At 35.1% G+C, this 13,756-nt stretch overlaps 1 protein-coding gene across 1 annotated transcript in view; it reads left to right on the top strand.

Moving 5' to 3' along the window:
- acvr2ba (activin A receptor type 2Ba) overlaps positions 1–13,756 on the top strand; it is a 56,775-nt gene that overhangs the window by 28,487 nt on the left and 14,532 nt on the right. The window contains 1 exon segment of the mRNA NM_131210.3: positions 12,949–13,156. Coding sequence (NP_571285.1) covers positions 12,949–13,156 — 208 coding nt within the window.

Raw genomic sequence — 13,756 nt, 5'->3', positions numbered from 1 at the left:
ATGTCAGAGTCATAAAACAGAGGCCAGACACTCCTTTAATAACTACTTTAAAGGGACACTTCACTTTTTTTTGGAAATAGACTCATTTTATAGCTCTCCAGGGCTCGCAAAATTACAAAATCCCTGGTAGCCTTTTGTGCAGACGCTCTTCAGCTATTGGTAGCCCGAAGTGGCCCAAATAGAAAATATATTATTTACCAATAAAAATAAATACACACATTTACTAAATAAAGAAGTTTGATTGACATTCATTTAGGCTACATACATATATGTTTTTCAAGATACCAATGTTTCCAATGTTTTATTGCGCCTGGAAAAAAAACTATGTGAAAACCTAGCAGGCATAACTTAATTATTAGGGCTGCTCGATTTTGGGAAAAATCATAATCACGATTATTTTGGTCATAATTGTAATCACGATTATTCAAAACGATTACTGTTGAAGTCAAAATTATAAGCGCTCCTGAGATATTGTTTTTTTTTTTTAAATAAATATTTCCCAAAGGATTTTTAACAGAGCAAGGAATTTTAACCGTATTTCCTATAATATTTATTCTACTAGGCTTATTTGTTTTATTTTAGCTAGAATAAAAGCAGTTTAAATATTTTGAAACCCATTTTAGGGTGAATATTATTAGCCCTTTTAAGCAATATATTTTTTGATTGTCTGCTGAAGAAACTACTGTTGTACAATGAACTGCTTAATTACCCTTATTAAGCCTTTGAAATTATGAAATGCACTTTAATCTGAATGCTTGTATTTAGAAAAATATCTAGAAAAATATTATGTACTGTCATCATAGCAAAGATAAAAGAAATCAGTAATCAGAAATGATTTATCAAAACTGTTATGTTCAGAAATAAGTAAAAAAAAACTTTCCATTAAACAGAAATTGGGCAGGAAAAGGTTTGCTAATATTCAGGAGAGCTAGTAATTCAAACTTCAATGTATACATTTAGTTATTTTCCTCCCTGCAAAGGAAAGAGAAATAAATACAATAGAATAAAAATATGAAACATTAAGCATCTTCGCTGTAAGAAAAACACTTTAGCTACAAAAATCCTTCAGTCAAGAGCAGTGAGGGATTTTCTCGTTTTGTTTGATTAATGATAAAAACAACATCGTGCGCTGTCTCTTCAATGGTTTCCCTTCGCGTGTCTTTTGATCCTTAACTCGTTTGTTTATTACACAAATGAGGGTTAATATGAATAATCACTAAACACTGCGTTTTGACAACTATTTGACCATTAAAGCGCTCACATTAAGTTGACTTTAGATGTCTGCGCCTTGTCCGTTTTGCGAGGTGCGTGATTCGGCGCCAGGCATGAGTATAATTCCTGCTTCAGTGTGCGAATGAGACCAAATGCTGACCGGCCGCATGATTCTGGCCGTGTGCGCGTGCAATAATCTTTTATCTAGATTGATGCTTTTTCATAATCGTTTGAAGCCGAAATCGAAATCGGATTTTTGATTAATTGCACAGCGCTATTTATTATTATTATTATTATTATTATAATTATTTGAATCAACTTAGCACCAGTTCTTTTGACAACATCAGTTAGCGCAAATGTAAATTTAAACACATGTATTGGTAGTGGCTCTTTGATTAGTGAAAATTACATGCAACATAACCAATTTGTGAGAGAATCCAGAAGCATTGAAATATGCAATATTTTTTCTCCCATTAAGAACTCGACAGGCTGGTTGGATTCATTTTTAGTTTAATGGTTGAATCAATTATTCTAATTAGGAATGCATTCATTAAGATTAACAGTGAACTGATTATGTAAATGATTTGCATTTGAGTTTTACTATTTCTAAATTCATTCAGCTGATATAAAAGTTTGGTAAAAGCACTTTTAGCTTAGTTTAGCATAGATTTTGCTAAATCATTTCAATCAGATTAGACCATTAGCATCTTGCTAAAAAAAATTCTAAGGTAATTTTACTATTTAAAGCCGGACTCTTCTGTAGTTGCATTGTGTTCTAAGACTGATGCAAGTTATTTTCTAGGCTGATATGTCTAGAGGAACTATGTACTCTCATTCTGGAGTAATAATCATTAATAAAATGAAAATCGTTCTTAATTGGTTATCTAGTCGTTATAGTGGTAGTTGTTGCTTTTTTATAGTAGTTGTTGTTGTTGTAGTAGTAGTTGTAATACTTGCAGTTGTTGTTGTAGTATTTGCAGTAGTACATGTAGTAGTTTAGCCAAATGAGAAATGATCGTGCCCAACTGAGCCTGGTTTCTCTCAAGGTTTTTGTTTTCCTTCACTTTCGCCAATTGGTGAAGTTTTTTTTCTCGCCACTGGCTTGCATAGTTCGGGACTTGTAGAGCTGCACATTGATGGATTACTCTTCAGTGTTTGGACTCTCAGCAGTGAATATTAAAACACACTGAACTGAACTAATCTAAACTGAATTGAAATGAAACACTGAAAACTGAACTGACACTTTCAATTCGCTATAATCTTCTATGTGAAGCTGCCTTGACACAATCCACATTCTAAAAGCGCTATACAAAGATGAATTGAATAGTTGTAGTAATTGTAATATTAGCTGTTGTAGTAGTAGTTGTTGTTATAGTAGCATTTGTAGCAGTTGTAATATTTATTGTTGTAGCAGTTGTAATAGTTGTAATACTTGAAGTTGTAGTATTAGTTGTTGCAGTTGTAGTTATAGTAGTAGTAGTTGTAGTAGTTGTAAGATTTATAGTTGCAGTAGTTGTTTTAACAATTGTACTTGTTGTAATACATGTAGTTTTAGTAATTGTTGTAGTAGTTGTAATACTTGTAGTAGTAGTTGTTGTAGTTATGGTAGTAGTTGTAACATTTATAGTTGTAGTAGTTGTAATATTTGTAGTTGTAGTAGTTGTTTTAACAGTTGTAGTTGTTGTAATACATGTAGTTTTAGTAGTTGTTGTAGTAGTTGTAAAATTTATAGTTGTAGTAGTAGTTGCAGTTATAGTAGCAGTTGTTGCAGTTGTAGTAGTTGTAATATTTATAGTTGCACTAGTTGTAGTACTTGTAGTAGTAGTAGTAGTTGCAGTTTTAATCGTTGCAGTTATAGTATGTTTAGCAGTTGTAGTAATTGTAATACATGCAGTTTTAGTTGTAATTTTTGTTGTTGTAGTTGTAATAATTATAGTCAAAGTAGCTGTTGTAGTAGTCTTAATACTTGTAGTTGTAGTATTAGTTGTTGCAGTTGTAGTTATTGTAGTAGCAGTTGTAGTAGTTATAATATTTATAGTTGCAGTAGTTGTTGTTTTAACAGTTGTAGTAGTTGTAATACATGTAGTTTTAGTAGTTGTAATACTTGTATTAGTAGTAGTAGTAGTCATTGTAGTAGTCGTAATACTTGTATTTGTAGTAGTAGTTGTTGCAGTTGTAATCGTTGCAATTATAGTTGGTTTAGCAGTTGTAGTAATTGTAATACATGCAATTTTAGTAGTTTTTTGTAGTAGTTGTAATACTTATAGTAAAAATAGTTGGTGTAGTAGCAGTTGTGGTAGTTGTAATACTTGTAGTAGTTGTTGCAGTTAAAGCAGTAGTTGTAATACATGTAGTTTTAGTAGTAGTTGTTGTTGTAGTAGTAGTTGTAGTACTTAGTTGTTGTAGCAGTTGTTGTTGTTGTTGTAGTTGTAGTACTTATAGATGTTGTTGTTGTTTCTAGTTGTAGCAGTTGTTGCAGTTGTAGTAGTTATTGTAATAGCTATAGTTGTAATGTTAACACTAATAATACAATTCTAAGCACTACTTACGTAATATATATATATAACATAATAAATGTCCATGTGCAGAATGACATGCTAAGAACGGAAGCTTTTTTTTTTCAGGCCCCCAAAAATGCTATTGCGCTAAAATGTGTACCTTTTAATCATCTTAATAATGTAGTGTGTATTTCACTCATGATTTACTCGCAGTTAAAGTGTTTTTCTCCTCTGCATGATGACTATGCTGTTGCTGATTCTGTGTCGAAAGGTTTCAGTGTTTTATTCTGGAGTGAAGGGGAGCGCTGGAGAGCCCGGTCCGCTGTGTGTAATGTGTTAATGGGATGTGTTAATGGAGTCATCGAGGGCCAGTACAGAGCAGTGTGTTATTCATCTGAAAACACTGAAGACAGATGCTGCTCATTAACTTCTGAGGCAAATCTGAGCGACTGATGAATGAGTGTATTGTTAAACCGTGAGGAATGAAGATTAAAGCTCTCATTGTGTGTGTGTGTGTGTGTGTGTGTGTTCGGCTTGTGTGTGTGTGTGTGTCGGTTAAATATTTGAGCAGATCTAAATATTTTGGGGGATTTGAATTTGGTGACAATAGTTAGTGGAGTGTGTTTATGTTTAAGGCTGGAATGGGTTAATAAATATGATGGTAATACCACCAGCAGGTCTTAATAAGCGATTCACTGAATCATTTATTCAAATGCATAATTGACTGAATCAGATTCATTCAGGAAGTAAATGATTCAGTGTCGCTTTGAGGTGCACAAATGATTTGCTTCTACTTTTAAATAAACCGATGCAACATTGTGTGTTTGACCCGTGGCAATCGTTCAGAGATGTACAGATTGAAGTTCTAGATTTACAACAGCATTGAACTCTTATTTATCAGATGAGGAATGCTCTGTCTGTGTGTGTGTGTGTGTTTTACCTTCACCTTTCACTGAACTGTAGACAGAAGTGGTGTGTGTGTGTGTGTGTACAGACAGACACACACACTGATGCTCATTTCTGGATCAGTGTTATGAAGCGTCTCCTCATGTAGTTGGTGTGTGTTCGACTGCCAGCCGTTTATTTTCAGCTCTCTGTGGGAGTTTATTTTGCACAAATAAGATTTTCGCCGCCGGGTTTCTTCTCCTGCTGTAGAAAATACAGCTGATTGGCTGAAATTAGGCTTTTTCATGCCGTCTAGTAAAAAAGCTCAGTGCACTTTTTTTCCTTGAACACAGCTGGTGTTTCTTTCTCTCTTTCCCTGAGGACTAATAAAATGCCTTTACTATTATTTTTTAATAAAGAGCTGCTCTGTGTTTTTATCTCATTTGTTTGTGAATGTCGAGTCGTTCTTTATGTGTAAATAGAGCATTATGGAGATCTTTCTGAACATATCAAGCCTCAGTTGCACTCTATTAAGGATTAAATCATCCACTTTGTGTGTCGGAGAAACAAGGGAATCATTTCATCTTTAATATTGGTGCGTCATTGTTTTGTAAATGTGATGTATTACTGCAGTTTGGGTCTGTAAAACTATTCTGATGAGGTGGATATTGAGATTAGGGCTGCACCATATTGGAATAAATAAACATTGTCATATTTTGTTATTCTGCGATTATACTTTTGTAAATAATATTTTACCACATGTCTAAAATATCTCTACTTGGGAAAATTTATCATTTTAGACTGATTATGATGATTCTGTAGGGGAGTGCGTCTGCATAAGATAAAATAAACAATCTACAAGCATATATAAACACAATAAAACATATAGAGTTCAATAAATAAAGAGTTTAACCGTATTTTAGTCAGGGTTTCACATTAACACCCGCCAAATGCGGGTAGATTTCAGCTTTAGACATGTTGGACAGCCGCTCCCACTAGCCACTTTGGCAGGTTGGAAATGATTTTGACATTGTAGTTTTCTTTAAGCAGGGTTTGACAATAAGCATGGCCCAATATGCGTGCAAATGAGATCTTAGAATTGAGAAGCAGCACGACTGAAAAGAATAACTGTTCGCGTGAGCAAAAGCAGGTGAATACCTTATGAAAGGATGACTACTGTTAAAAAAGTGTGCACGCGCGCTCCTGTTTACTTGCGCCAAACAACCGTGTGTAGAGGAAGCGCAAATGCTGCGATCGGTTCTCTTTGAAAAAGCGATGCTCGTGTGAGCAGCAAACCTTTTGTAAGCAGCAGCAGCAGTCACTGCTTTCGTTTGAGTTATTTTCAGGCACGTGGTCATCCTTTCATTGTCACTCGTGGTATGTTTTTACGGTCACACTTTACAATAAGGTTCATTAGTTAATGTTAATTAATGAATTTACTAACATGAACAAACAATGAACAATACATTTACTACTGTATTTGTTCATGTTAGTTACTGTTAATTAATAAAAATACTGTACAGTAGTTCATTGTTAGTTCATGTTAACTCATGGTGCATTAACTTTTGTGAACAAGCACGAACTTGGATGTTAATGATACATTAGTAAATGTTCAATTATGATTAATAAATGTTGTAAAAGTGTTGTTCATGATTAGTTCATGTTAGTAAATGCATTAACTAATGACCCTTATTGTAAAGTGTTACCGTTTTTACCTGCTTTCTTTTGCTTAGTTGTTTTGTTAATATAGTTTATCATCCTTTGCAATGACATTGCTTTAATATTAGATGAACTCCCCATTTATGTGTAGTAACTGCTGATCTGGGACCTTTAGCCAGGACAGATCACTGTGCATATTTTAGATACATGACAATAGATCTTTTTAAATGCCCATTTAAAAAAATAATAAAAGTTTTGTTGAATAAAAAGTGCATAAAGCTATATATTTTGCTTGTTTTGACCCTTTTAAAATGTGTGGATAAGAAATAATTATTTATTTATTTATTTTTGGTGTGGTCAAAGATAAACTTAGTAAATCCTTAATTTTGAGCCCTAAAAAAATCATGTAAAATAAAAACCAATTGCAATGCGACTAGGGTTGTAACAATATACCGGTATGACGGTTTACCACGATTTGAACGTGCACGATTATCATACCATGAACAATTGCATATCAACGGTTTTAACCCTTAAAGACCGAGACAGCCGCCCGCGGCTAAAAATAAGTATTGCTCTTAAATGTTTAATAACTTTTGATCCGCTGATCCGATTCATACAATTCAAAGATTGGCATAAAGAAGAGAATCTCAGCTTTCCAGTGCTGTATCACATAACATTCGGACTTTCAGAGGCTCCGGAATCAGTGCGATTACGTCATCAACATTTGACAACGCTGATTTGACAAAGAAACGCTCGTCACTGTGTCTCCGGACAAATCAGACATGATACATTGATGCATTGTCCCTCCTCCATGCCCAGATTGGTTCAAACTCGCTATATCACAACCAATAAGCATAGGTTTCGCTTTTGTTTGTGGACCAAGCTTTTTGAACAACACGGAATGAGAGATAGGCATACATTTATGCGCGGCTAAATAAAACGCAAAAAAAAAGTTTTGCATGAAATAATTCTCATACTAAGTACTTTTGCATGCACAGCAGCACAGAAACATGACAAAACAGTGACACAGCAAAGACGAACTGCTGCTCTTGCTGTTTTCAAAAGACGCAAATGAAGGTGCAGCTGTTTGTCTGCATTGCAGGCAACCATATCCAAATCCATATCGATAGACAACCATATCCATGCTGGCACATAAAACCTAAGGATGTTCCATATTGAATCTAGTTTCGTTATGTAACTATTTATAGTATAGTAAATATTTATATCTATTTTTTACTGAGGATTTGCACCATGTTTATTTGGACTTTATTTGGACTTTGACACTATTTATTATTTTCTTATTTTTTTATTTGTTCATTGTAAGTGGTGTTGTTTATAGTAACTAAAAATATATTATTTGGAAAAAGTCAAATTTGCTTCACTGTTCTATTATTTTGTAACATTTGTAACATACCGTATACCGCGAAACCGTCAAACCGTGGTATTGTTTTAGACGATTATCATACCGTAAAAAATTCATACCGTTACAACCCTAAATGCGACACAACCCATTTGCTCATGCACGGTGAGCAAGCTCACACACAACACACACAAACAGTGCAATAAATGAGAAGGCATGTGGACAACACAACATCTAAATCAAGTCATTTTAGCATGTCAAAGTCACATTTATTAATACAAAATATATTTTCGAAGCAATAAAATTGTGGCTAGTGAAAATGGCAAGTGGCTAATAATGTAAAGTAGTTGGAAATCTACTAGCCACCGTGGCTGGTGATCAAAAAAGTTAATGTCAAGCCCTGATTATAGTTACAAGTGGTACAGTTTCTTACGCCTTAATGCTTTAAAAAATATAGTCATTCATTCATTTTCTTATCGGCTTAGTCCCTTCATTAATCAGGGGTCGCTACAGCGGAATGAACCGCCAACTTATCCAGCATATGTTATTTAAGCAGCGGATTCCCTTCCAGCTGCAACCCATCACTTGGGAACACTCATACACTGTCATTCACACTCATACACTATGGACAATTTAGCTTACCCAATTCACCTGTACCGCATGCCTTTGGACTAGTAGGGGAAACCAGAGCAACTGGAGGAAACCCACGCGAATGCGGAGAGAACATGCAAACTCTACACAGAAATGCCAACTGACCCATCTGAGACTCGAACTAGTCACCTTGCTGTGAGGCGACAGCACTACCCCTATTGTGCCACTGCGTCACCCCATAATATAGTCACAGGCCTCAAAATCACATCCAAAGTATAATACAGACTCAACATTGCATCTCCTGCGATGTGACTATAGTGAATGATCACATTGCCATATCCATGCTGAAACCATATATTGTACAGCCCTAATTTAGATTCTAAGTTGCTTGCAAGTCATTTTGAATGTTTGTTGTACTTTTATATTAGTGTGAATAGGGCTGCACCTAACAATTAATTTCATATTGGATTTATTGGGTGATTACTTTTCCAGTTAATCTGATAAATAGCGTTCTTTTATTGGACATTTTGCTTATTATAACTATAGTAACTGTAAATTAGGCTATTGTTGATGTATAAAAGTAAACTTAAAAAAATGAAAAAGCCACAAACAGAGTTGAATGATTTTTCATTTTGATATTTTTAAACTTAAATGAAAAACAAAGTTTGTTTTGAACAGTAAAACGTCTCTTAATATTCGATATATAAATAAGCAAAAAGCAAAACAAGTGTTGCACTCCTGATAAAATCACATGATGAACATGCTGACAATAAGACATTAAGCAGCAGAGTTTGTTGAAATATAAATAAATAAACAACAAATATTGCTTTTTTGAAACTGAGGCAGAAATTATGCGAGCAGCCCATCTAATCTTACAACGATTTTCATTATCGATAATCATAGATTTCGTAGATTAGTTGTTGCAGCCCTAATTGGTAATATGATATGGCATGATGTTCATCACAATATTTTTTTAGTTTTCTGTATTGTCATATTAATATTAAAGTTCGAACTGTTTGTTTTAATGAATCGGCAATATCCATGTTTTACTGAAAATTATATATGGTTTAACAAGTACCAATATTTTTTTAATACCATTAGGTAAACATTGTAGTCTATTTAATAGTTTGACATGCCTTTTTATTATTTTTTTCGGAGATCATATTGATATTTATGTGTTTGTATAATTATATTTATACTAGTTTCGGTGTAATGTAGTATAATATATTCTATAATTGTAGAAAACTTCAGTATTTAGTAATTTGCTTATGTTACTCTTTTTGTTGTGGTGTTGCCATGGCAACCGTAGAATCACCACAACAGATCAATTACTGTTGTTGTTGTTGTTACCATAGCAACTGTAGAATCACCACAACAGACCAGTTACTATAGTAGTTGTTACCATAGCAACTGTAGAATCACCTCAACAGATCAAATACTGTAGTTGTGTTACCATAGCAGCTGTAGTCACCCCAACAGACCAATTACTATAGTAGTGTTACCATAGCAACTGTAGAATCACCACAACAGATCAGTTACTATAGTAGTGTTACCATAGCAACTGCAGAATCACCACAACAGATCAGTTACTGTAGTGGTTGTTACCATAGCAACTTTAGAATCACCACAACAGATTAATTACTATAGTTATTCTGCTACTATAGCAACTGTAGAATCACCTCAACAGATTACTATTATTGTTACCATAGCAACTGTAGAATCACCACAACATATCAATTGCTATAGTAGTTGTGTTACCATAGCAACTGTAGAATCACCACAACAGATCAATTCAGTTACTTTACTATAGAATGGTGGAAAACACTACAGTACTGTAAATGTAAATAAATGATGAATAATATAAAGCTCTATTTATTTACTATATATGAGCACAGTGTTCATAGCTTATTTAATATTACCAGACGTTCATATCTGATAAAAATAAAGCCATGCAGGGATGATTTCTGCTTTCGTCATTTTAATGATTGTGTGTTGATTTTTTTCTGCATTCTACTAGTCTTCATCACACCGTCAGTGTTTTTGATCCTCAACACTAATCGTTTAGTTTGTTTTATTGAAGATATAACACTGTTAAAATGACAATTAGCACATTATCAGCAAGTCTAGTGCCATTATTCTAATCAGCGCTGATTGTGTTTGTCAGTTGTGGTGTTTTGGTGGTTTGTTCACTCATGCTGCACACACTCCTTCTGCTGTTCAGTGTGTGTTTAGTGGTTTCCTCATCTGCTTCTCATCGGATCTGGTCTGGTATGTTGTGGATGTGGTTTTGGTGATGTGTGTGTGTGTGGATCGGGTTAAATGAGATCCAGACTCTCTGATTTTCAGGATTCATTTGATTGGCTTTTCACTCTTTACAGAACCACATTTAGGCCTGAACAAAATCTTGAAAAATTACGTATGCAGAGTTCAGAGTGCCGTCTGAATTTTGTTTAATTTTTCTCAGCGTTTTTTTGTTGATGTTGAGATATTTCACTTTAAAGACCAGGAAAGGGACTTATTCTTATTCTTCACAGGAGCCTGATGAAAAATGCTCATTTTAGAGGAAAATTTCAGACGCCATTTAGAGGTTTTAGCATCTAAACTCTTCATATATTGCATTAATAGTACATGTAATATCCGTATCAGAGAGAGGAAGATAACTATAGCCAATGAGAGTCCAGTTTACAGTCATTCATTGTGCTTTAAAGTCTAAATGTTTACCTTTTTAGACTGAAGATGCAGTTGAATCTTTAAAATATCAGTTTTCTGTTTATTTTATTATGATTATTAAACAAATAGGTGTTTTTGAAGCTGATAAAAATAGATTTTCTGTAGTGAAATGTGATAACACAAAATATTATCATAAAACTTTATTAGAATATTGCAGTGAATATTGCCTATTGCCCAGTTTCATGCAGTGTTTACATGTAGAGCTTGTGTTTGTTTATATTGGTGTTTGTGTGCATTTGTATTTGTCTGTGTGTGCTATTGTGCTTAAGTTTGTGAGTGTGTGTTTGTTTTTGTGCTTGTGTGTGCATATAGAGCAATTGTGTGTGTTTTTGTGTTTGTATTAGTCTGTGCTTGTGTTTGCATTTGTGTGTTTGTTTGCTTGAAGTTGTGTGTGTGTGTGTGTGTGTGTGTGTGTGTGTGCTTTATGCACGTGTTGGTTTGCGTGTGTGTGTGCTTGAGTGTTTGTCTGTGAATTTGTGCTTCTGTGTGTATTTTTTTGTTTTTGACTTTGGGAGTGTGTGTGTGTGTGTGTGTGTGTGTGTTAGTTTGTGCTTGTGTGTGCGTTTGTGTGTATCTTTTTGTGTGCTTGTATTTGTGTGTGCGCTTTTTGCACTTATGTTGGTATGCGTGTGTAAGTTTGAGTGTGTGTGTTAGTTTGTGTGTGTGTGCACGCTTGAGTGTGGGTGTCTGTAAATGAGTGTTTTTGTATGTCTGAGTTTGTGTGCTTGTGTTTGTGTGTGTGTGTTTGTGCTTGTCTGTGCATTTGTGTGTTTGAGTTTGTGAGTTTGTGTGAATTTGTACTTCTGTGTGTATTTTTTGTGCTTGAATTTGGCTGTGTGTGTGTGTGCTTGTGTGTGCATATGTGTATCTTTTTGTGTGCTTGTATTTATACATAAGTTTGTATATATAAGTTTGTGTGTGTGTGTGTGTTTGTGTTTGTAGTTTTGTATGATTGTGTGCTGGAATTTGTGTGTGTGTGTACTTGTGAGTGTTTTTGTTTTTGTGTATTTGTGTGTGTGTGTGTGTGTAACGCCGGTGACTGATCGCTGCTCTTTCTGTGCTGTTTGTTGACAGCCTCTCCTCTCGGCCTCTTATAAACCTCATCAATTACACTCTAATGAGGAAACAATTACTGTCATTGTTTAATTAAAAGCAGGAAAATGTCAGGCGGCGTCCCTGAAGGAATGTGTGAACGCGTCTCTCTTTATGTCTGCTGTGTGTCAGCGTGAGTCTGCTTGCACGGCTTCATTCAGTGCTGGATTCATCTGACGGCTTATATGAGGGGTTCTAATTAAAAAGAGGCTGTTTGGGGCTTAAACACCACCACAACCTTTCACTCATTCATTCAGTTTCCTTCAGCTTAGTCACTTATTCATCAGGGTAACCACAGTGCAATGAACCGCCAACTATTCCAGCATATGTTTTATACCATGGATGTCCTTCCAGCTGCAACCCAGTACTGGGAAACACCCATACACACTGATTCACACTCGTACACTACGGCCAGTTTAGTTGATCAATTCCCCTATAAAGCTATAAATAAATGATTAAATATATGAATAAACAGATTGATCGATAGATGGATAGAGTAGATTGATAAAGAAACGCATTCTTAGTTGAAACATGAAGAGAGGGCAGGACATAGTGTAGCTCCTCCCCCTTTAAAAAAAGCAGCCAATAGCATTTTGTTTTGCTCTGCCAGTGAGTTTTTGAGCACAAGTGCATTAAATAAACAGCTAATGAGAAGGGGGCGGGGCATGTCAGATACATTAATTTGATTGGTCAGGAGTTTTGATGATAAACTGAAGTATGAGCTGATGTGAATAAAACCGTTGATCCATTTATGTGGAAAGGACAAACTACAAGCTTTATGTAATGAATTTTGTCACTGTTTTGGTGCGCACTAGACTATAGGTATCCTAAAATCTAACAATAGTGATACTAACATCTGAAAAAATGTCTTATTTTAATATAGTGGTTCTGGTGTCTAACGATGTGTGTGTTTGTTTACAGACCCCAGTCATGGCGAGGTGGAGACGCGGGAGTGTTTGTACTATAACGTTAACTGGGAGGTGGAGAAGACGAACCGTAGCGGTGTGGAGCGATGTGAAGGAGAGAAAGACAAACGCTCGCACTGCTACGCCTCCTGGAGGAACAACTCCGGCTCCATCCAGCTCGTCAAGAAGGGCTGCTGGCTCGACGACTTCAACTGCTACGACAGGTAATAACACCTAGACTATGACTATAATTAGAATTATATGAGCACCGGCTCGACAACTTCAACTGCTATGACAGGTAATAACAACTACACTACAGTTAGAATTGTTTGAGCTCTAACTCGATGACTTTAACTGCAATGATGGGTAATAACTAAATTATATACATAACTGTTTGAGCTCTGGCTTGATGACTTTAACTTCTATGACAGGTAATAACAACTTAACTATAGTTATAACTGTATGAGTTCTAGCTCGATGACCTTAACTGCAAGAGGCTATAACAACTAAACTATAACCATAACTAAATTTGCATTGACTTGAGGACTTTATTTTAGGTGTCATTACCTGTCATAGCAGTTAGAGTTATAACTGTATGAGTACTAGCTCAATCACATTAACTGCTATGACATGTAATAACAACTAAACTATAACCATAACTATATGAGCACTGACTTAACTGCTACGACAGTTAATAACACCTAAACTAGAGTCATAGTTCTATGGGTACAGGCTCAATGACTTTAACTGCTATGACAGGTAATAACAAATAAACTATAACCATAGCTGTATGACCACTGACTTGATGACTTTATTTTAGGTGT

The sequence above is a fragment of the Danio rerio genome, chromosome 24 (assembly GCF_049306965.1).
Source record: "Danio rerio strain Tuebingen ecotype United States chromosome 24, GRCz12tu, whole genome shotgun sequence".
Lineage (NCBI taxonomy): Eukaryota > Metazoa > Chordata > Actinopteri > Cypriniformes > Danionidae > Danio > Danio rerio.
This window is presented reverse-complemented; position numbering and strand designations above follow the sequence as displayed.